The 24644-nt window shown below is 41.6% G+C and overlaps 1 protein-coding gene across 5 annotated transcripts in view; it reads right to left on the bottom strand.

The window, feature by feature from the left end:
- The window catches only part of ELMO1 (engulfment and cell motility 1), a 497188-nt gene that overhangs the window by 144719 nt on the left and 327825 nt on the right, over positions 1-24644 (bottom strand). For all 5 annotated transcript variants that reach the window (XM_058677989.1, XM_058677988.1, XM_058677992.1 and 2 more), the window contains one exon: positions 332-468. In XM_058677989.1, coding sequence (XP_058533972.1) covers positions 332-468 — 137 coding nt within the window. The remainder of the gene's footprint in view (positions 1-331; positions 469-24644) is intronic.

Raw genomic sequence — 24644 nt, 5'->3', positions numbered from 1 at the left:
GCTCAAAGAATCAAATGCTTACTCTACATATAATTTACTTAGTTCCCTCTGCTTAGGTGCACAGAAGGCACCTTCTCCCAACAGACCTGATATTATTGAGAAGACCCAAATGAGTGCCATGAAAAATGAAAGTTTCAGAAGCAACACAGCTGCTTATCTCTAGAGAGCAACCCCAGCACTACAGGTTCATGTCCACATAGGTACATCTTTCCCCATTCTTAAAACCTACAAGTATAGTCTTCCTCATTCCCCCAGCATGCAAGCAAGTGGATGATGCACTTTTCATGACACAAGTCGCTCCTGTCTCCATCTCAGACCTCGAAGACCCTACCTTGTTGAAGTCTTCAGAAGTTGCCCTCATTTCCTTCCATGTTTTGTTCAGAAGCTGGATACAGATGCAGAAAAACTCCTCGAAGGATCTGTCGTGGGTGAAGAACATTGGGTGGAAGTCGTTGCATGTCTCACTAGCTGGAGGAAAGAGAAGGCAAATAAGAGACAAGCTTTACAACTGACAAATGGAGGACACAACCACAGGTAGGTAGGTAGGAGACATCTGCAGCTATGACAAAAAAAGCAACCTGGGAATGGTTTAATACAACTCACAAGCTTAAGGTCAGAAGGTTTGACTCACCCTTAGGCAAACATTCTGCCAGAACAAACCTGACCATCCCAAGACAAGACCCTCATAATGGTTTTGTTCCATGGCCACTGAATAGAATCCTGATACCTATCTTTTTGACCTTATAAAGATTTTTTTGCACTGCCCTGTTGGGCACAGCTCCCCCCTCACTCTCCATGTTCCCTTTCTTAACAGAATTACTGAAAGAATATGGCTTTCCTGAATATATACTAATAATTGCACCACTCAGAATAGCATCCATGATTATTTCTCCAGGGGGCTCTTTTCTTTTTTACAGCAGTAAGCAGGGGACATCTGAGATCATTAACCATCTGATGTCATTGACCATTTGCTTTATGTTCTCAGGCACAGATGGCTGGAGGTCAAAGCAATCCAATTGGCCCCTGGTCTAGTCCTGGACAAAACCATGAAATCAGGGAAGATTAATGTTGAATGGCCCTGTTGCAATCTTTCTTTGATCAGACACAATGCTTTGGGCTGCAAGTTTAGCCACTTCTCTTCCTCAGCTCAGCACCTGGACCACCATCCTGCCTGTCCCCTAATCCCAGCTGCCAGGCTTAGATTTTCAGTCCTTATCTATATACGACATTTCACGGAACCTTCACGAGGTCTTTTACTACTCATACCTGAAGGATACAGACATTACAGAGGCAAAGAAACTAGATTCTGTGATCTCCTAAAACAATAGCCTATGTTTTTTGGTGTCTTTCTCTTTCTCTCTTTCTCCTTCTTTCTTTCTTGGCTCCTGGCTTCTGTGTGGCCTAAGTCCAACTGTTACGGCAATCTGGGGAACAAATCAGAAAAGGAAGTGCACTTGCTAGCTTGCTCTCATTCTCAATCTCCCTCCTTCTCTCCTCTTCCTCTCCCCTCTCTCTCTGCCTTTGTTTTTCTTCATCTCCATGTCATTCTGTTTTTCAAATAAATAGATAAATCTTAATCAAGATAATTAAATTTTAATTGGAATCTCTTTAATTAGCCATTAAGGCCACAATTTCCATCCATGGAAGTCCAGGAGAGCAAAGAGGGAGAGGGCAGGAGAGGCCTCTGGCCTTGGGGAGCCCAGGTGTTTATCCCATGGAGCAGTGAGAATTCCACCTAGACAAAACCGTGTGGGACCGGACTGCCTTGAGCACATCAGATCATACCAGATCACACCTAAAAGCTAAAGGAAACACACTCTGCTCTGGCAATTACAAGGAAACAGGCATAAACCTCCTTATCTGCAACCCCCGCAAATAGCATTCATTCTAGACTTCTGATCAGCTGAAAGCAACAAAATGATGTGTGTTTGTAACCCTGAACCTTCTGAAGGGTACAATCTGATTTGAAGATATGGGAATGTCATCTTCTTCCAAAAGACATGTTGGCATAGCCTAGCAGCAAAGCAGTCACATAAAAGAGAGTCCAGGAAAAGATTTGGGCTCGAGCCTAGCCCATACCAACCCAAGTCAAAGAAATGGAATGAAATCTCTGTCTTCTCCAGAGGCTTCAGAGATGATCACATAAGGCTGTTCACAACAAAGTCCTTTGGAAACAATAAATGTTAACACAAACACGGCAGGAGGTGACAGCAGTGACAATGAATGCTGTACCAGGACAGTTTTCCAGGAACATGAGTTATGCTGTGGTTTTCCCCTATTCTTAGTCAAACATTCTTACATCTCAGCAATTACAAGTAAAACTATGTATACTCCATCCCAGCCTGTCTCCTGGCCAAGAGACAACAAAAGTGAAGTTCTGACCTGAGACACAAGGCTCTTTAATGAACTTTGAATATCAACACAAGCAGATTGTGCTGTTTGCTGCTTTGGGCAATAAGCTGTCAGCCTCACTTTCATAAGAACTGAAGCCAGTGAAATTTACAACTCTGTAGAAGCACCTAAAAACACTATTACCATCTAAGAACTCATTATTAATCACATTATCACAGGGTCGTTCGGGGACCTGGTATGATTACATATGTACTTTATGTTCTAGTTAAAGCTTTTATGGGATTGCTGGAGCTGACACAGCCAGACATAACTAAGACCTGAAAGTCCCACTGTTGCTTGGGTGCAGGGGGTGGGAAACGGCATCTCTCATCATAGGCAGCATTTGTTGGATCTCTACTATGCACCAGGGGCTCTCTAGGTATCATCATTGCAGCAACCCTTGGAGGGAGGCATTATGCACATCCTCATTTTATAGACGAGGAAGGTGAAACTTGGAGAAATGCAGCCTGCCATTGTGAGCTTTGTCAAGGTGGCCTCGAGTGAGCATTAGAAACCTACAATTTAGCTGACACGGCAGGCTTCCTGCTGTCATTGACATCAAGAGCTCAGGGCATTTCCTTGTGGTTGCTGCTTTGAAAAATTAATTTCTCCACCCATACTCCTACATGTACCAAGTTCTTTCTTCAACAAAAATGCAGATCATGACCAGCAGTCCAACAGGGCTCACAGTAATGGCAGAGCTAGCACATGCTGAGGAGCACCTGCTGACTGATGAAACCTGGCTGTGCAATAAAAGCACCAAAGTCAGCATTGCCCCGCCATCAGTCAAATGCCAGGCACAGGACTTTCCGCATTAAGGACGCTTATTACAATATGTGCATGAAGATGTTATTAACTCCTTGTTTCAAAAAAAGGGTAAAAAAAAAAAAAAGGCCAGAAACAAGAGATTGATAAAGGTTAGGTGACTTGTCTAAAGTGTTACTGTTTCCAAGGGACAACGTTAGGATGCACTTGAGGGTACTTGGCTCTAAGTTCATTATGGTTCTGCACTCTACTTCTTCAACCCATGTCATCTTTAATTCTGCCTCCACTGTACATTCACCACCACAGGTCTGAAAGAACCACCTCTCCACACACAGGAGTCATTTATGAAGCAAAATCTTATGGGGCACCAGCTGTAACTATTAACTGTTATGTTGAAGGTATGCCAAGAGTCAGACTTCTCTGCCTAACCTCTAGAGTTAGTGGCCCATGTGGAATTCCATTCAACCCTTTCATGGGTCAAGGGTAAACTATACACCAGCTCTCTCGGGGGTACTCAAGTATCCTTGGCTCCCAGCTTCTACTGAACCAACTCTTGTGACCTTCCAGATAAGTTTAACTTCCATAACATATCAACTGTCCCCAAGTAGTCAGGAACAGGCAGGGGACACTGAATAAATTGGTTTATTTCGAGAGATTTATAAGTTGGGTTCCATAATCTCTATGATTGGTAAGTGGACATCACAGGGGAGTTTTCAGGTAAAGACCTTCATGAAGGAAAATACTTGGCTCTCCTGTCTCCCTTCTGTTTCTGTCTTCCTGTTTCCTATTTGTTCAATTTTGGGGCACAGGAGTGTTAACTGGATTCCACAGTGATTGTGTCAGAAAAAACATGAGGGCTCCCAGGCATTTGGAGGGATGCTGATGGCACAGCGGAGCCATCGTTCATTGTATAGAATTTGTTTAAATCACTTTTCTTGGGTTTTCTGTTACTTGTGAGACAGACAAGGTGATTAATATGAAAGGTTAAACTCAAGCAAGTGCACGGATAGAGACAGAATAAGAGAACACATGCTGAGGATGATTTAAGGTCATAGAAGAAGCAGGAATAAAGACAGTATTCTACACAAACAAACACACACACACACACACATACACCCACAGTATATATACTGAATAGTATATACTGAGATATTTGCTCAGAGCCTTCCTTTTCTGAACTGTCTGAACTTACACTAATGACAAAGGTGCCATTATCATTCTTATTTAACAGAGCAGAACAATGAGGAACAGAGAGCTAAGGAACTGATAGGAGCGTCAGGGCTGGGATTCAATCCAACACTCCATCTCCACAATGTTTCCAGTCTTACACTGAGTAGTTGGCTGTCCCCATCCTAGGCTTCCCTAAGCCTCCTCTTCAGGATTGGGCAAATATCAAATCAAGGATCAACTGGCCCTTGGCATGTTACATTAGAAACTAAGAAAAAATGTTTATATAGCTGAGATATATAGCCCCATGTCTTCAGGATGTGTTCATTCTACAGGCAAGAATAGAGCACTAAGTAATAATGCAACAAGGAATTATTCAGGCGTCACTGTTATTGGGCAAAAAGAATAGGTGTTCTGATCTGTTTGCTCTTTACATATTGTAGGTAAGAGCTGCCAGAAAAAGCAAAATGGGTTGCCCCAGAGTTCATGAGGGAGTTCAAGGTCACAAAGATGCTGGAAATTAGGCTCTGGGATTTGAATCATGGTTCCACAACCCACCAGCTGAGTCAAATGCAAAAGCCTCTTCCCTGTCCATTGCCTCACTCTTCTCTTTTGTAAACTGGTGGCAACAAGACGACAAACTACATCAGCTCATGGTGCAAATTCAATGGGAATAGTAAAGCTGAAGCCAAGAATGGCCCAACAGGATTATCATGTTCATTATAGCAAGTGGATCAGGTCCTTGGCCACACATATATTTATATAAGCATGTATCAGCTTACAGAAACGACCTGAATCTCAAGTACCAGACCCTTAGGTTTAAATTAAGAAAAACATGGAGAATGAAGCTCAGTACTGTTTGCTAAGGAAAACATCAATAGTTACTGAGCATACAAGAATTGAATTAGCAGGCAATGATTTTCTAAATGAAATTTAGACAGAAGCTTTCAATGAGATAAAAATAGTAAGACGTTTTAAAAACCAAATTGTTTCCAAGCATACTATTTTTACCACAATGAGATTTTGCTGTAGGAAGAAGAATTAATTCAATGGTCTTTCAAGTATGGAACATTAAGATATTTTCAGGGCTGAGGATACAACAGATTCTGCTAATTTGCTGACACCTAATTAAGTAGGCTGGCTTTCAAGGCAGCTAGAATGTATAGACATCTGAGGACATTACAAAAGATCAAGGAAAAATGCAATTCAAAGAGAAGTTTATTTTGAGGCAAAAAAATTTTAAATCCACACACAATTGTGTTCATGGTATGCATTTTCCACTATATTTTTGAAGACCTATGATATGCACGAATTTCTATTTTTTGCATCAAAATAAACATTTTTGTTTTCATTTTCCATACATTTTTGAAGTTTATTTATATGATTTTTATAAACATTCCATATTTTTATTCAATAGGGAAAGATCCAGAAAGAGAGAGGTCATCTGCTGCTTCCCTTCCTCCAATGCTCCCAGCAGCCAGAGCTGTACCAGGTCAAAGCCAGGAGCCACAAGCTTAATATAGGTCTCCTGCAGGGCTGCTGGGGACCCAACCACTGGAGGCATTATCTGCTGGCCCCCAGAGTATGCTCAGCAGGATGCAGGGACCCCAAGCAGAATCTTGGAAGAGGTGCCAAGCGCCTGTTTTTAATTTTGTGAAAGCAATGTTTTTATTTGAAAGGCAGAGATACAGAGATTTCCTACCCACCAGTTCACTCCTAAAATGTCCACAGTGTCTGTGGCTTCATCAGACCAAAGTCTAGAGACAGGAACTCAACCTAGTCTTCCATGTGGGTTGCAAGAAGGTAAATAGTCAAGCCATTAAACTGAGTGTCTGCATTAGTACGAAGCATTCCAAAATAGGATACAGACAGCTATGCTATATCTTAACTACCAGGGCAAATGCCGCTTTCTTGTGCATTTTTTAAAATAGTAAGAACACTATGTACTTAGATAACATTTTACCTGTCAAAATGGGTCTGTTTCTATTTTTCACTGGACAAAACAGAACGTCTCTGGGGTCTCAGATAACAAGGCCTACTGCCATATAGCAAGTAAGTAATGGAAAACGAGGGGACTGGCATAATGCTTCAACTGGGTAATCCTCCACCTGCAAGTACCGGCATCTCACATGGGCACCAGTTTGTGTACTGGCTGCTTCCCTTCCCATTCAGCTCCCTGCTTGTGGCCTATGAAAGCTGTGGAGGATGGCCCAAAACCTTAGGACCCTCGAAGAAGCTCCTGGCTTCAGATCAGCTCAGCTCCAGCTATTACAACCATTTGAGGAGTGAACCAGCAGATGAAGATCTTTCTGTCTTTCCTTTTCTCTGTAGATCTGTCTTTCCAATAAAAATAAATCTCAAAAAAGGGAAAATAAGTATAGAAAAAGGTTCTTGAGCTGCCCCACGTTGTTAAGATAATCTAGGATGCTTAGATTTCTTGTAAATGAGAAGAGCTAATCGATTTCTAAAGTTCCTGTCATGTTTGAAATTCAAACTTTGCACACACACCAAAACATGTGCAATGTGTGTTCAACACTTTAATGCTCATCAACAATTACCAAAAATCTGGAGGTTATACCTGCACTGAACTTCACTTCCTAAAGTACTATTCTTTCACTGCTAGGATACCTATACATTGTATTAGGCCATTAAAGCATCGGAGTGGCATTTGATGGGCTTAGTAAATGTTTGAAGAGCTAGAATTTACTCTTTGTTCCATAAGAAAATTGTTATTTTTACACACTTTCAAACTACAGTACCACCTAATGCAGATCATTGCATAACAACGGTAAGAGGACACAGGCAAATGTAAACAGCATTTTTGCCCTCTCATGAGAATTTTTGAAGTCACACAATTTTCAAGATGCTGAAATGTTCTGTTCCCTTCTTTGGATGGCCAATGTTATACTGAAAGGAACTTTGAGGCTATTTACAAATTACTGGCAGGAAGCAGATCTGGGAAACACTGGTCAAACTGGAATGCTTTTATTATGACATTAGGAACTGTTTCACCAGCAACACCTTTGGAAATGGTGAACTTTGAAACAGAGATAAACAGGTCTAACACAAAGGAATATCTGCTATAAAATTTACACAGGAAAGGAACAGTCTTAAAAGCTTAGTAGCTGTTGACAGCAGAAATGCAAATGAGTACTATTTGCAGTTTTTTTTTATCTAAACTTCAATTTTTTTAGCTCTATGTATTTTATTATTTTATGATACTGTTCCATAGGCTCTGGGATTTCCCCTTCCCTTTTGAATGCCCCTCCCCTTTGTCATTTCAATAGTATAGTCCTTCATAATCAGTCACAAGTCCATCATTCTGCTATTTAAGGATAGGTATGCACAGTGGCAGAGTCCAGCATCTTACTGTCAAGATATATTTAACAGTTCCATTGGGAGTCCATCTTTGATTTGAAACTGGAGGTGCTTACTGCATTGTATGTTCACATCTGGATGTGATCATCTCTATAACACACTTTTCGGGTCAGTTTGTACAATATATTTGAATCCTCAGAGGCAAATGTATATTTATACCTTTGCAGAAAAATTATATTGCTCAACTCGGAAAACCTAGTGTTTTTGATTTTTAGAACTGGCATTCCTTAACATCTAGATTGAGGAGGGCGGTTCTGTGTGGGAAGAGGCTGAAAGTTCAGAGCCTTCTGTGGGTAGAAGAGGTGAAGAGAGGGTAGCAAGGGCAAAGAACTCCAAGTTCAGCCCATCTCGAATTTGCCACCCCGGCTATTTCAGAGCTTGGGATCAGAGGTTTAAAACCTTTTCAGCTCATGCCAGCTGCTGAAGTTCAGCTTAATCAAACACTGCATAGTCTTTTATATCCTCTATTATGACTAAAAACAGTATAAATCCACACTGAAGACACAGTAGCTAATCCAATGTTTTATTTCTAATGGCGTTTTTTTTAAAGAGCATGCAGAGAAGGGAAAAAAAAAAAAAACTACTCACTACAGTCAAGGCTGGAAATCAAGACTTGTAGCACAAAATTCAGCCAATTTAGCAAACATGATCTGAGGTCACGTCCCAGGCACAACGTGAATGCTAATCAAAGAGCAGAGGTTATGCACACAGGCTGGCCCCAGGGACAACTCGTGGTATATCTACCTCACAGCAATGTGACCTAACCAGCTTACAATTCTTCTGGACCTCCATTTCCTCACTCAAAACAAACAAACAAAAAGAAAAACAAAAAAAATAAAACAACATGCAACGCCTTACATCTCAGGTTATTAGGATTAAATGCAAAACATTGATCTATTAACTGAAATAGAATAAGCATTCAACAAATGTCAGTTGCTACCAGTTTTAATAGCAATTATTAGCCAACTTAGATCAAATAACAAAGCACTCGACACTATCAAATATAAACACCTATTACAAAACTGTATTAATTAAGAACGTATGGGAAAACAGAATAAAAAAAAAAATTAGGCAGCCCAAAAAGAACCACATACACAGTCAATGGTTTAAATATAAAGAGATGCTGTAGTGAAAGACTTCTTAGTATCTTATACTGGAACAACTGTGTTTCTATCTACATCATTAAGACTGACTAATTCACACCATTGCCAATGATCAACTCTGAGCGTATCCCAAGTCTCACTGTGAGACACAAAAAATGAGGTGACTCTGCATCGAGTAAGTATATGAAACTGTAAGTGGTAATCCGACATATCTGGATTCAGTTTGATTTCATCTTTGGGTGAGTCAAAAGTATGTGTGGGGGCCCAACATGATGGCTTGGTGGCTAAATCCTTTCCTTACACCCCATGGATCCCATATGGGCACTGATTCGTATCCTGGATGCTCCACTTTCCATCCAGAATCTTGCCTGTGGCCTGGAAAAAGCAGTCGAGAACAGCTCAAAGCCTTGGGACCCTGCACCCGCGTGGGAGAGCCAGAGGAATCTCCTGGCTCCTGGCTTCAGATCGGTTCAGCTGTAGCCACTGTGGCCACTAGTGGAGTGAACCAGCAGATGAAGAAGATTTTTCTCTCCATCTCACATTCTCTCTGCAAATCTGCCTTTCCAATAAAAAATTAATAAATCTTTATAAAAACTAAAACACTATGTGTGGGGGTTTTCTTAAGTGATCTGCATTCCAAATCATACTGAAGAGTACTACAGAACCCTGTGAAAACTCTCTTCTACGTCTGATTGGTTGTGTGAACTGCAACAAATGTCTACTTTTTTTTTTTTAATGATCTACCTCCTTTCTTATCTCGTTCACCTTTTCCATCCATTTATAGATCCTGGAGTCCCTTTGTGTCGTGAACAACCATGCATCAGTCCATCTATCCGTCTGACTGTCCATCTGTCGATCCATCCACCCACCTATCCAGTAAGAGGACTAAGAATAACTAACAGCCTGAAGTCAATCATGGTTTGGATCTTTTTATTGTTATTTACTCTATGGCCTTGAGCTCATGAGCAAAGACAGATTGGGTAAATAATAACACTGAGGAAACAGGTGGGCATTAAATGATACAATGCTTTATAAACCACAATGGGGAGACTGCATTCCACCTGCAGTTGACAACCTTAAAAAAAGTTTAATTAGGAATGTGATAACATGACAACTTTCCTTCTCCTTTTGTACTCTTAATTTTTTCACCATTTTAATGGAATTAAAATGCAGGTCACTGGATGATTCTCATTAATCTGGAGTTTTATTCATTCACATTCTTTATTAAGGATGAGGGGTATACCACGTAAAAACCTTAGCACAAAGCCATTAGCAATGTGTGTGCTGGCAGTAAGAGGACTGGAGTTGGAATCTTTCCTTAGCAACTTAGCTGTGTGTTCTCAACCAAATTTTTGAATGTCTCTGAGTCTCTCTTACTATGATGAGAAGAACAATAACTCATATCACACAGAAGTGAGTGAAGATACAGTAAGAGAATTCCCATAAAACCCTTAGCACGGAGCATGGTGTACAGTTCAGCACTCAATAAATGTTAGACATAACATATGCAGAAGGGATGGTGCCCTGCTGTACAGGGGGTGTGAGGACTCATTCCATTTGTCATCTTCTGAGATAAGGGTCCAAGGCTGGTCCATGACACTAGCTCTGGGTGAGGTGAGCACGGAATCAGGAGATTTAATGGCTCGCTCTCCCCAGTGAGGCAGGGCACGGTCTGGTTCATAGAGGGCCTGAATAGAGCAAAAGCAGGAAAAAGTTGCCCTTTATTTTCCTGTCTCCCTGTTTGAGCTGGGACATCTTATCTTCTTCACCCTTGAACTTGGCTGGGACATTCGCCATTAGCCCCCCTTGTTCTCACAGATTTGGGGTTGGGAGGAAATGACAGTGTCAGCTTTCTGTGTCTCCAACTTGCAGATGGCAGATTCTTGAATAACTTAGGTACATATTAAGTCTCACATATATATCTATGCTACATATATATGTAACATTTATTATACATGAAATTCATTCCATTGTTATAAATTACGTGATTATTGAAATATGGCTATTACATTTATTATCAAAATTATATACAATCTTATACACAAGGGTATTTAAAGAAGTTCACAGAATGGTGAAATGAAAAAGTGTCTTTAGGTGCAAACATTTTTTTGATAAGTGCATATTTTTTCACAAAAATGCTACAGATCCCCCAGGTGCATATTTTTAACTGGTTCTGGGAAAATGCAAAAATCTGAGTAATATTCCTACAGTAAGGTAATATAACACTGGAAGATAGCAGTAGAAAAATCTCATTGTGTGAGAGTCTGAAACAGCACAAAAGAGCATATTCAAGAAGTGATTTCTGCTTGTCCTTGTTGAAACATTATGAGGAAGATTCTTCTGAGAAGTGGCTCAGTGAGAGATTGTCATATGGGGAATTAGCATGGATATAAATAATCGTCTGTGTCCAATCACGTGGAATGGGCACTCGAGGATGAGGCTGGGACAGAGACAGATTAAGGGGCAGCTGGGATGTGCCTCGCTGACCTGAGGCTTAGGGTATTAACTACATCTAGGGGAACTGGCAAAAATGTGCTCAAAACAAATCATCCTGAACAGCATCAATGCTAACTCAAGGTAGTACAACACTTGGAGGCTCTTTCGGCACACATTTTTCCTTGTTGTCAAGGCTCTGTGGATGTCCCCTCTTGTACAGAGTCACCTTACAGGGCCCACCTGCAGCCCTGAGGATGGCAGGGACATGTGCTAACAGGGTAGTCAGTCCTCTGCAAGCTGTGACTGTGAGCCAGGACCACCGACCGTTCTAATGAGTGGACTAGACACCCAGTCACAGCTTCTGTTACCCAGCCAATGCATCGCCCTGATTGCAACCCCACATGCTTGGCTCTTGCTTTTCTCTCAAGAGACCCACGGAGCTGTCTTCCAGGGTCCGTCCTTTGATACAGATGTTGCACCTTTGGACCTTCTCCTCCTCTGTGTGCCCCCAGACCACTCACCCTCTCTACATATCTGGATTCCCCGCCAATGAGGAACCTGCAAGAGACGGGTTCATTTCTCTGTCCCTTACAAATCCTTGCAGTCTCCCCATAAACTCACAGCTACACTCCCTCCCTCCTTGTGCTGCTTGCTACATGTTTGTTTCTCCAGGCTTTCACTATGGCCGCTTGATACACAGAACAAGGGCTTTCCTCCCACTTTTGTGTACCACACAGCACTCCTGCAATGGACTTCATAGGTGCCCTACAGAGCCCCACACCATTTAGCCCAGTGTCTTAAAATAGCCTATCCTTTCCCTGAGCCTTCTGAAACTGAGCATAATTATTCCCTTAAAAGAGAGAAGAATGTTATACAGGAAACACATTTATTACACAAACAACAGAACAATCAGAACAAAGATGTAACCTGTCTCTGCCCCCAACTCGAGTAGATCCATTGCTGACACTGAGTACTCCCAAGGGTTCCTTTCAGTGCACTCCTACCACCTCCCCTACAGAACACCCACGCTGGGCATGGCACTGGGTCCCATTTAGATCCTTTCAAGGAAGCACAGGAACACAGGACAGAGTCAACAATGTGTGTAACCCCAAGGGGTGGGATGAAGGGAGATAAGGAGAGATTAAGGCAATAATCCATGACAATCAAGCTTTCACTGATGTGGGCTTTCAGAGGATAGAGATTTATATCGGTAAACAAACAAACAAACAAAAAGTAAACCAATCCCTAGTACTGTGACCCCTAGAGGGTCCCTGGAACTGGACGGTTATTCAGACCAGCTCTGCCAAGCTAGGCTCAGGTGGGGGTATTTGTGAAGAATCCGTAGAGAGATCATTCTTGCCCATGATGACCAACATCGGGCCCCAAGAAGCACAGCCCTGGAAATCAGGATTAGAATTTAGGAAAAGGTCACCACACATCCAGCCAGGTACTTGACGGAGACTTCACCAAAAGAGAGAGAGAAAACTAAAGGATAAGGCATTAGATATCAAACCAGCAACAGCCGGCTGAAAAACTCGAAAAGGACATGATCTAAAACACAGGATGCAGAGGAACATCAGGCCTAGCAAATCGGAGAACTATCTAGAAAGGTAAGTATTCCAACGCACAGGGAATGGCCTTTTAAACACGTTTTCTCATGGAATCTTTAGAGCAGTTCTTGAAGTTGTTGCAGCTGTTATCAGCATTCCTATCATACAGATGAGGAAGATGAGGGCCAGAGGAGGCCAGTACCTTCTCCACAATGATGGAACTAGGAGGAAGTGGAGTCAGGCTTCCATATCAGTGTGAGGCAGGAAGAGTTCCTGGGATCTGGCTGCTTCCCCGAGAAGGATTCCCCTTCTAAGGGAGGCTTTCAATACCCTGGCAGCAGTTTCTGCAGTGCTTGGTAACTGTAATTTTCTAAAAAAACCAAAAATACATTAATTTTGCTTTTTTTCCCCCACTGTTTTCACAAAGACTTGATTTTGCAATAAAGGTGCTTTTCCATATGTAATTTTTAGGGTTGGTAAACTAGAACTATCTTCCAGTTTAGCAATGACATTCACATACTCTTGTCGAACCATAGCTGTTTCGATGTCTGGAAAATTATGTAACCATCTGTAGATTCTTAATTTCAGGGACCTTTTGTTTGTCCATTGATTTAATAGATCATGTTCTTACTAGGAAAGGCACAAAATCTGTCTCCTTTAATGCAAAGTAAATGTCCTGAAAAGATTAAGAATATCAACTCAATCAGAACAGCTGATTTTTCTGGTCACACAGAGCTTACCACACGACACCAAAAACTGGCATCAGTTTTCTATAATTACTGAACTCTAATTCACCGATGATTCCTCTGGGACAGGTCAGAGTGCTATTTCTACTTCACCAGCGAGGAAACTGAAGCATGGGGGTGACACAGGGAGAGAGGAGGATAGAGCCAGCATGGCAAGCATAGGAAGCAGGGGAAGCATGCAACCACGGGAAGCACTCTGCCAGCACCTGCAGCCAGTGCGCCTGCACATTCCTGGGCCCTGCAGCCTTTTATGCACTTACTTCCACTGCTGTCCCAACCCCTATGGAACACGTGATGTGAACTTGCCCAGAGCCATGCGCCCTGCCATTCTGACTGACCCACGCAGATCCATAATTATCCCCAGGTAGTTACCCCAGAGTTCAGAATCTCCCATCAGCAAATCATGTTACATTCATTCCTTAGAAGCACTCTGATGTCTTTTTAAAAAATGTGCAAAAATTTTTCCAATTCTTTATTTCACGATGAGAAACTCAAAAATAAAAATTCCAAACTATTTTGTTTTTCAGTGTTTTCATAGCAACTTTTTGAGAACAAAAAGGCATATTCACTAGGGTGTGCTTCCAGACAGAATGCTTTGCACTGTCTTAAGGTGACATCCCAGGAGTGAGTCAGGTTTTGAAGTCTGGCCTCAAGTTCCCTGACCACCATCCTTTCAATACTCACCAAGAAGAGATAATTTTAGATAAATTATATCTTAAAAACCCAACAGAGGATAGCACTAAAAGTAAGACTCCTTTCACTGAAGGAGAAACTGATGGAAATTCTCAGGCCTTCTTTTTATATTAAACAAAAGCTAAAATTCTTACTCATTTTCATTCTTTGTTTTACTTTTCTTTGTTTTACTTTTCATCACTCAGCTTTGTTTTGTATTATGAAACTGCTTTTTCTCTTTCCTCGGAAAAATGCTTTCCGCAATATTCATTTTATAAAAATGTCCCAATTCTCTAAAACTAGAGAGTTCTCTTATTTTTATTTCTATGGCTTTATGCGTAAGTGACTTGGGCTATCTTATATGAACATCACTAATCTACTAGTGTTCATTTTCCACTAAGAACTGGAACTACACAAGGATGTCCACTTTTACCACTGCTCTTCAATATAGTATTGGAAGTCCTTGCCAGATCTATTAAACAAGAAAAAGAAACTAAAGGAATTCAAATTGAAACAGAGGAATTAACATTATCCCTGTTTGCAGATGACATAGGATAACCAAAAGATTCAATCAAGAGACTACTGGAACTCAGGAGGGATTTTGGCAGGGTAGCAGGATACAAAATTAATGACCATAAATCAATGGCATTAGTATACATAAATACCACCATTGCTGAGAAAGAAAGTGCAGAGAGGATTCTCAAATACCTTGGAATTAACTGAACAAAAGATGTGGAAGACCTCTATAATGAAAATTTAAAAACATTTTAAAAAGAAATAGAAGACATTAAAAGATGGAGAAACCTACCATGCTCCTGAATTGGCAGAATCAATATCATCAAAATGTCCATATTACTTAAAGCAATACACAGATTCAATGTAATCCCAATCAAAATCCCAACATTCTTCTTAGAAATAGAAAAGATGATAAAAAAGTTCATTTGGAAACACAAGAGACCACAAATAGCAAAAGCGATTCTGAAGAATAAAAATCAAGCTGGAACAATCACAATTCCAAACCTCAAGACACACAACAGGGCAGTTGCCATCAAAACAGTCTGGTACTGGTACGGGAACAGAGAAGGCAATGGAACAGAACGGAAACCCCAAAAGTGAGCCCATGCAGGTACAGCCATGTAGGAGGACATTGTGACCCTAGAAGGTCAGTGAGCACAGGATTACAGTTGGTTGGATAATATTTGGAGGAGAATAACCAAATGGCTACCTTTTGTATACCTTATTGGATATCATTTGCATAAGAACAGTTGAGTGGAGAGTATGTATATGAGAACACCTGATAGAATATACAAGACAAAAGAGTTCCAAACAAAAGCATTGATGGTTTTGTTGATGAGCTCAATACTTCCTCCCTTATCCTATATGGCCCTCAGTGTATAAAGTTTGATGCCACTAATAAACTACGACTTTGACCATCAGTCAGGGTCCACGTGTGTTATTATCGGCTCTGTGCACCAAGTCCATCGCTGCGGGACAGCGACACAGCCAACTAGTCTTTGACAAGAGAACTGAAAATAATCCATGGGAAAAGCCTGGTGTCTTCAACAAATGCTGCTGGGACAACTGGATAGCAGCCCACAGAAGTGAGGAGCAAGGCCCCGCCTGTCACCTCATACAAAAATTAGCTCTAAATTGATCAAGGACCTAAATATGCACCCAGAAACCATCAAACTATTAGAGCAAAACACAGGAAACACTCTCCAAGATACAAGAATTGGGAAAGACTTCTTAGAAAAGTCACCAAAAACAAAGGCAGTCAAAGCCAAAATTAACAAATAGGATTACATCAAGAACTGCCAGAGCCTATGCGACTGTATTACCAAATAATACAGTAAGTAAAACTTTTAAAAAGGTCTATAAAATTTTTCAAGGGAAACACAGCCTGCATGTTCCCCTTTGAGCTCTTAGGAAGTCAAACTCGTTTTTCAAACTGTTATGATGTTTTTTAAGACTTAATTTATTTTTATCAAAAGTCAGATATTTAGAGAGCAGGAGAGACAGAGAGGAAGATCTTCTGTTTGCTGATTGACTTCCCAGGTAGCCACAATGGCTGGAGCTGAGCCAATCTGAAACCTGGAGCTAGGAGCTTCTTCCAGGCCTCTCATGCAGGTACAGGGTCCCAAGGCTTTGGGCCTTTCTCAACCACTTTCCCAGGCCACTAGCAGGGAGTTGGATCGGAAGCAGGGCTACCATGACACAAACTGGTGCCCATATAGGATTCTGGCACATGCAAGGCAAGCCACTAGGCTATTGTGGGTATAGGGTCCCAAATAGCTGGACTATTTCCCACTGCTCTTCTCATGCCACTAAGAGGGAGCTGCATTAGAAATGGGGCAGTCAGGTACTCAAATCATTACCTGCCATGCCACAATGCTGGCCCCTCAATATGAATTTAAGACTGTTGAGACTTGGCTATGTCCTCTCTATACACATACAAAATGTTACTGGAATGCAGGGTTATATGACAAGTCGTCCCTGTTAATGAGGTAAAATTTCTGAAGCCTCAGTATCTAAAACTCCTTTAGTCTCTTATATTGGAAAACTGCACATAAAAGCTATGTTCTAGCTAGTGTCACTTAATCACTAAATATTCCTACCCAGCATGGCAAAACAAAACCTGGCCACAGGAGAAGCCTCCGTGGAGACCATGCCCACACATTCCAGTGCCTGGGCTAAAATAAGTACGCGAGTGTGTGGGATTCATCATCATATTGTACCAGGAAATGGGCCCTCCCATATTTAAAAATACACTTGTTTGGCTCAATTCAGACTCCATCGCAGGTCTGTGTGAGTCACTGGAGAAACATCCTATTAGAGTCACCCCCACTGATTGGTTTCCTTTGTAGGTTCATGGTGAGTCAGTAGCCATGACTCACAGTTCACGCTTGTGACAAAAAGGATTTGCTCTCCCTTCTTTTCCATTCCCCATGTTTTGAGGCTTTATTGTTACCCTTTAAAATCATCTAAGGGAGCAAGGGAAAGGAAAACACAGGGGGCAGCTGAAGGATCGGCATTACTTATTTTTAACAAGCAGCTGGACGTGAAGAACTTTTCATCAGAGTAGCACACACAGAGTCTACAGGTCCAGCACATTCACCATCACTTCCCCCTACTCTGGGAAGTCAGTAACTGCCTGCAATTGCACTGTCCTTCAGTCAACAGGGAGCAGGAAGGCTCAAAAGAGATAAAGATGCTCTTGCAGATCGGCACCTTATGTTGGTCTCTCAAACCACTCTCAACCAAATGTCTAGTTGGGACATATACATGGTTACCATGCTTGAAGTCTTGACCAAGAAGAGAGACATTACCAATATGGTGGACCTAGTCAACCGCAATTTGAAAATATTATGTGGAACATTTCAGAAATAATTCATACATTTAAATCACCTTCATATGGTGCTGTTCTATTATTAGCTACTGTTGTTAGGTTCTCGTTGTGCCTGATTTATAAAATTAAACTGTGTAATAGGTGTCTATGTATAGGCTTTTATACCACCAATTTAGGCAACTCATGGTGGTCACAGAATGTGCTCCCCATGTAAAACAGGGAACACTTTGTCATCAGGGTCAGGCAGTGAACATGGAGCAAAGCAAGATGACAAACCATCACAATCTTCTATATTCCATTCAAAACACTATGTCCTAAATGACAGACATTTCTGAGGTTCAATGAAAGTAATAAATAGAGGTGAATTTCTTTTTCTTCACATACCAGAAAGCACTATGGTGAACTTATCGACTCCAGTCTGTGTGTATAAGGCACAGACTCTGTGTAGAAAAGCAAGAAAACAAAGTACAGTAAGTTTGTGCCACAAAAGAAGAACAAGTAAAGCATGAAGAAGAGCAGAGAGGAAGGGAAAGTGTATTTTCTTAGAGCAACTGGACCTACCGATGGGCAGATTGTAAGTCATAGTTCCGCGGGTATTTTTTGTTTCAGAACAATCTCCCAGTCAGGTTCATCTCAAATTCCATTGGTATTCAGGCTGCAAATTCCAGACTCATGGTCACTTGGGAGCCAGTAAAAGGCATGTGCACCATATTACCCACACACGCCCCCCTTTTCTGCACAGTTCTGTTGGGAGTGCATTAATGGCAGCCAAGAAATGAAGCAGAGTAGACTAGCTCTGTGCAAATTGCCCCACTTCCCAGGGGATCCTTGTGCCCTGAGTTCTGTCTCTGCTTTAATAAAAAGGGATAAAAACACTCACCACCTACCACAGAGGCACACCATAGATTGTGTTCATAGTACTTTACACTTTGTAGCAGAAACATGCTCTATGAAAACAAAGCCATGTTATGGCGCACATTGGGTGAAAATGTCTGGAACACGTATTTAGTGGGGAGAGCAGCTGATGGCCATAAGACTATACTTTTCCAGAAAGTCAGCATTCTAGCATGAATGCTGAGGTTGAATCTCGTCTACTGAGCAGGTTGAATAGTCATTCCCGGGGGCACGAGTTTAAGATTCAGCATACACTCAATATGTGGGGGGGAAAATAAGGCAAATACAGTGTCTTGATGACATAAGTTTTTGATAAAAATTCAGAGTTTAGAAAAGGAAATTGTACCATGATGGAGCTTTGGGGACATGAACCTTGAAAGCCAAAATAATTAGAAATGGGTTGGAAAGAGCTGACGATAACTTAAACAGCAATTGCATAAAGCGGTGCATGGTAATGACAATGGTAGATAAAGGGAGTACAAACTATGAGTAACTCAGTTTCTTTAAAATGTATGCGATTGAAGGAGTCAGAAGAGAAACAGTATAACATGGCCCTACTCTGTCACCCAGAACTCTAAATCTTCCCTACTAGAAGTTCAGAATGTGGCCACATATGGAAATAGGGGATTAGTATAAAATGAGGCCCTCATCCAGTGTGACTGGTTTCCTTGGGAGAAGAGGCTACAACATCAACGTACAGAGAAAGGAAGACCACTCCAGACAAGGGAGAAAACACTGATCTATAGGAAAAAGAGAGAAACTACTAGAACAACCAAACCTGCAGACGCCTGAAATCAGACCTCCACCTCTAAAATCATGAGAAAACAAAATCCTGCTATTCAAACCATCTTGTTTGTGTCGTTTGGCTAAGACACTACAGTTGGATGGAGGCTCAGAACAAGGACTTAGGAACCCACAAGTTCAGAAACTGGACTCTTAAGGCAAGGAAATATTAAAAACAAAAGCTCGAGAAAATGATTATGGAGCTGGGTGGGGATATAACAGGTGGTATGCTCGCATCCCCATCAGAGTGCCCGAGTTTGGGGGCAGGACAACTTCCTGATAATGTGACCCCTGGAAGGCAGCAGGCGATGATGGCTCAAATGGCTGGGTCCCTGCCATCATGTGGGAAGCTGGCTTGAGTTCTGGTTCCTCGCTTCAACCTGGCTCAGCCCTGGTTGTTGCATTTGGGGACATTTAATACAGACATTAAAAAAAATCATCAAAGAGATTTTATGAGAAGATGAACAACAAAGGTCAAACTGAAGCCCGGGTTTGTGGAAAACATAAAATGAAGTGGCCAATACACCTGGGAACCAGGGAGGGTGACACAATCACAAGACAATCAGGAGTAAGTGAGTAAGTTGCCTGGTGATCAACACCAATGGGATTTTTAGAGGAAAAAAAAAAAAGGATATGCTTCTAATAAAAGAATAAAGGAGAGGATAAAAGTTAATTTGTGGAATTTTCTTCAACCATTCATTCAACTCACAGCCAATAAAAGTCACTTTTTCATGTATAAGAGGAGAATGTGGGCTTTGGGTCACAACAAAAGAAAACCTGCAGTGAAGTGATTTCTCCAGGGAAGATGCTGGATGCCAGTGATCCTTGTGCCTTCTATGAGGGAAGCACATGTGTTTTTCTGTTATTTTCAATAACCTAAAAGCCTGTGTTTATTCCAGGTTGACATTTATGTCTGAATTTTCTTCCCAGTGTCAGCCAAAAACTGATTACTGGGATCCAGCCAAATCTTTCCTCTAATCCCTATAGCAGAGGAGGTTGGAAAATAATGAATCTGCTGCCTGGAAAGGTAAGCTATTTCCTGTGGCAAGGACATAGCAGGATGGAGCCACACAAAGACCTGGGTAGACCAGACACGGGCTTGCTGCCAAGGTCCTGGGGGACATAAACAAGTGTAGCACAGTTGGGTCTCCAAAAGAAGCAGAAGGAAGGTGATGGAGAGGCTAAAGCGGGGGTGAGGGTTGGGAGCAATGGCAGTTCTGAAACAACCCACAGAATCATTTACTTGTCCACCCCTCACCCACAGGTTTTTTTGCTTTTGTGTTTTGCTTCCCTTCCAGGCATCATCAGTGGACACCACTAGTCTGAATGAAGACTCTGGGGATGCCCATCCAGATACTTTCATGATAAATTGGGTAGCTGATGCCTTCACAACATTCATGTTAGACGGAAATCTTGGGACGTGCAGCCCATTTAAAAGGAACTGCCTGGAGGTGACTATGGAGGGAATAACCAACGTTTCCAGAAATCATGGCCATGAGTTCACACAGACCCTGTGTTTGAATAGACTCACCTACCTACCTGACCATCATTCTGCATATACCCCAAAGACACAATGTCTAAAAGATATATTTTATTTATGGGAAAGGCAGAGTAACTGAGAGGGCCCAGGCCACAGCCAAGAGCTTGGGTCTCCATCTGAGTCTCTTGTGCAGATGGCAGGGGTGTTAAGTACTTGGGCCATCATCCTCTTCTTTCTTATGTACCTCAGCAGGAGGCTACTTTGGAAACCAAGCAACTGGGACTCAAACTAGCACTCCAATATAAGATGCTAGGATTGCAGGTGGCAACAAGCTGCTGTACCACAATACCACACCTCAGAAAAGAGATTTCTTCACTACTTTTCATGACTCTGTTTTTCTACCAGGAAACCAAGCAGACATCACCACCACGGATATAAAACCAAACAAGCCTAGGGCCGTGAGTCCCTGGGCAGGGGAGCTGCATGAAACCTCATCTTTGCCTGTTTCCTTGCCATTCCCTTGCCCACCTGGCTCCTACTCACCTCCAGGGACACACCCTGTATTCAGTCTCACGTTTACTGTTTCCGATTGCTTTGGCTTGCTGACCTACTCATGAAAGCTCATGTCACCTGTTCCATCTGAATCATGGCCTTGTGTCCTGTAACTATTTCTTGGTCTAATAGAAGGCTTGTGGAGGCAACGGTTGATGTCCATGGCAGGGGCCTGAAGGATGTCCATCATACTATGGGATGCACTTTCTGATTTCCCTTCATTTTTAACAGAAAAGTTGTTGCTTTTTATGAATGTCCCAAGAGTCACCTAAACCTTGGATTTTCAGCAAGCAGAGGACAGAAATGAGAGAGAATGACAAGCTTCTGTCTTGCTCAGAGATCTCCCTTTTGTTATTTCCTTTCCCAAAGGTAATGTATAATCTCTTGCTACACTGAGAAACTTATCTCCTGGCAAAGGCTCCATCGTCACATTCCCTCCCATTGATGATTACAACCTCAACTTATGAACCTGGGAAGGAAGGAGCACTCAGTTTCATAGTTCTCAGCTTCATGTTTTTTCTTTGAAGCGTTTAAAACACACGCACGCACAAACCTCCTACACACTCTTTAATAAAACAAGTTAGTGCTGTTGTAAGGAAAAATCGATGACTTTGCAAGGACACTGGCATGGGTCCACATAGGCTCACAAAGTAGTTACCCTTTATATTGTGCACACACTGAGTGGTAGGCGACACAGAAGTGGGGATGGAGGAAGAACTGTCAAGAAAGCCCTGCTCACTTTTCTTATGGAAGATTCCCTTTTATGGCATTGAGTCCAGTTGAAAAATTCAACCTGTGTCTATTTCCTCTTCCTAACATAATCTACATGGTTGATTTAGATACATGGAGTTTGGGGTTTTACTGATTTGCTGACATGGACAAATTCATCAAGGAAAATCATCTTGTCTTTATGGAGTCAGTGTTGATTTATCTAATGCAAAATGTAGCTGTCAGGATAATTAAAAGACGTCGAGACTTAAATTTTTTTATTTCATTCAACAAAGGTGTTATCTTAAAGTCCAGAACTTTCTGTGATCGTAGAAGTGTATGTGTATGCATATGTGTGTGTGTGTCCCTGTTCCTTTATATTGAAATGCAGCTAATATGACTAAGGAATTGAATTTTCAGTATTTTACTTATTGCAAATATAAATAGCCATGTGTGGCTAGCGGATGACACATTAGACATCAGTTTTAGGAAGATGGATGTTTAATGTTGACATCTACTACTAGACAAAGGAATTCTCAAAGCACAGAACTAAAATAACAAAGGAATAGTTATGGTAATTTTTCATCATTATCCCATTTGACAGAACTAAAGTCAAATAAGAATAGTTCTGATAATTTTTCATCACTATGTTGTTAAGCACAAAAGCGACTATGACACTGTACTAATGGTTCTTTCACATTCCATCTTCCAATGCAATACCAATAGAAGAGAATCCGTATGCAAAGGACTTGGTATCATGATTAATACAGTGATGCAGGAATAGCAGCCGTGTAAATGCTACAACACCTGGCTGCTATTTTCAAGTGCCTGGTATGGTGTGCAGAACTCTCTAGATGGCAAATTCTACTCCTCCCCAAGATGCAACTGTATAGCAGGCCTTGGGACAGAAACAGATGGTCACAGAGGATGCCTGCACACTGTGTCACTGCCTGCCAATGTATTTCTCTATTAGGGAAGGAGAAGTAGGACATCAGGTAGCTGCCTCATTAGTCAATATGGTGGTGATAAGAACCAGATGTTGTATCTCCCTTATTCTGATTATCATCAGGATTCTGTAACTCTAAAATCTCCATGGGGATAGGAAGCTGGGAGATGAGATGGAGCAGCATACAGAAAAGGCAATGTCATAGGAATGAAGGGGAAAACTACACTCAGGTTACACTGTGGTACTGACTTTGGCTATCCCTATAATGTCCTTATGGGAACGGAGCAATGAAAGATTAATGTGATCAGTTGCCATTTTATAGGCATGAGCTTGAACAACATTGAAGCCTGACTTGTCATGGGAGGACTAGAGAATCCTGAACTACCCCATTTCCTCACACAGGAAGGTCTTTGTCTACTTTTTTGAGATGCTGTTGTTCTGAGTGATAATTGCAATAGTAGCTTGTGCGTGGCAAAGGAGGGCAGAGTGGCCTAAACACTCCTCTTGCAAGTCTACTTCAAAAGGACTGAAAAGCATCTATTTACTCTGTCCAGTTGCTCCCAGAAATTAGAGTGAAGGAGACAGTCTCAGGATAGATTGCTTGAAAACCACGGCCAAAGAGATAGAAAGGATGCATTTTGACATAGGTTTAAAATAAATGTAGCTAATCAAAATGAAATCACAGTGCCTGAATTGGCTACAGAAACGAGAGGGGAAAATATATATATATGGGTATGTCAACTATACACAGCAGCGACCTTGCTGGCAAGAACACAGCAGCTCACATGCTAGACAAGCCAGCCGGCCCAGGAATACCTGCAACTGAACTGCTGCCCACTGAGTCACACCAAAGCTGTCAGAGATGTTCTTCATGTTATTTTCTCCTGACAAAACACAGGTAGTTAATTATATACTTAGAAACAGATTCATGATGTACTTTTCACAACAACATTTAACCATTTTCATACATCCTCAACAGCAGTATTTTATATCAGAGTATTATACATTTACTTGGACTTCTATATTTTATTTTATCTTGAAATCTTATTTTTTAGAAGAGCATGTGAAAAATTTTTTTCCATTTTATCTGAATGGCAGACAACTATGGCCAGTTAACAACTATGGCCAGGCAAGGTGAAAGTCAGGATCCTGGAACTCCATCTGAGTGTCCCTTGTAGGTGGCACTTGAGCCATCACATATCTAAGGCTTTCATATCGGCAATTCCTTTAGCCTAGAATATTCCTTGACTCCACATGGCCAATTCTCTTGTGAAATTCAAGTATCAGCTTAAATGTAACTTCTCCAGAGAAACCCTCTGGGTCAACCCATCTAAAGAAGTCTTAACACCTTTTGATCACTTTGCTAAGACTGGGTTCATGCCAAATATTTCCTGGTAGTGTTTCTCTGCATGTAGTATCTGCTCATTGCCTTTCTCCACTCTCTCTCCTATTTGAGTGGAGCTGATGCACTTTTCCATGTAGTTCACTGCTCTGTCTGCTACTGAGAACAGTGCTGGATAGCCAGAAAGGACTGTGTGGGTCCTCAGTGCCCCCACAGTATCCACGATGGCAGGTATGAGCACTTCTACCCTGTGCAGATAAAGCCATACTCGCTCCATTCCCTCACCCCTTCAAACCACTGCTGAAACAGACAGCAGCAGCCTTCGCCTCCCTGCTAACTGTCATTGGGAAGCCTTAGTATGAGTTCACCTGATGCATTCATAGTA

The sequence above is a fragment of the Ochotona princeps genome, chromosome 20, assembly GCF_030435755.1.
Source record: "Ochotona princeps isolate mOchPri1 chromosome 20, mOchPri1.hap1, whole genome shotgun sequence".
NCBI classification, from domain to species: Eukaryota; Metazoa; Chordata; class Mammalia; order Lagomorpha; family Ochotonidae; genus Ochotona; species Ochotona princeps.
Note: the sequence above shows the minus strand (reverse complement) of the source record. Positions and strands in the feature narration are given on the sequence as shown.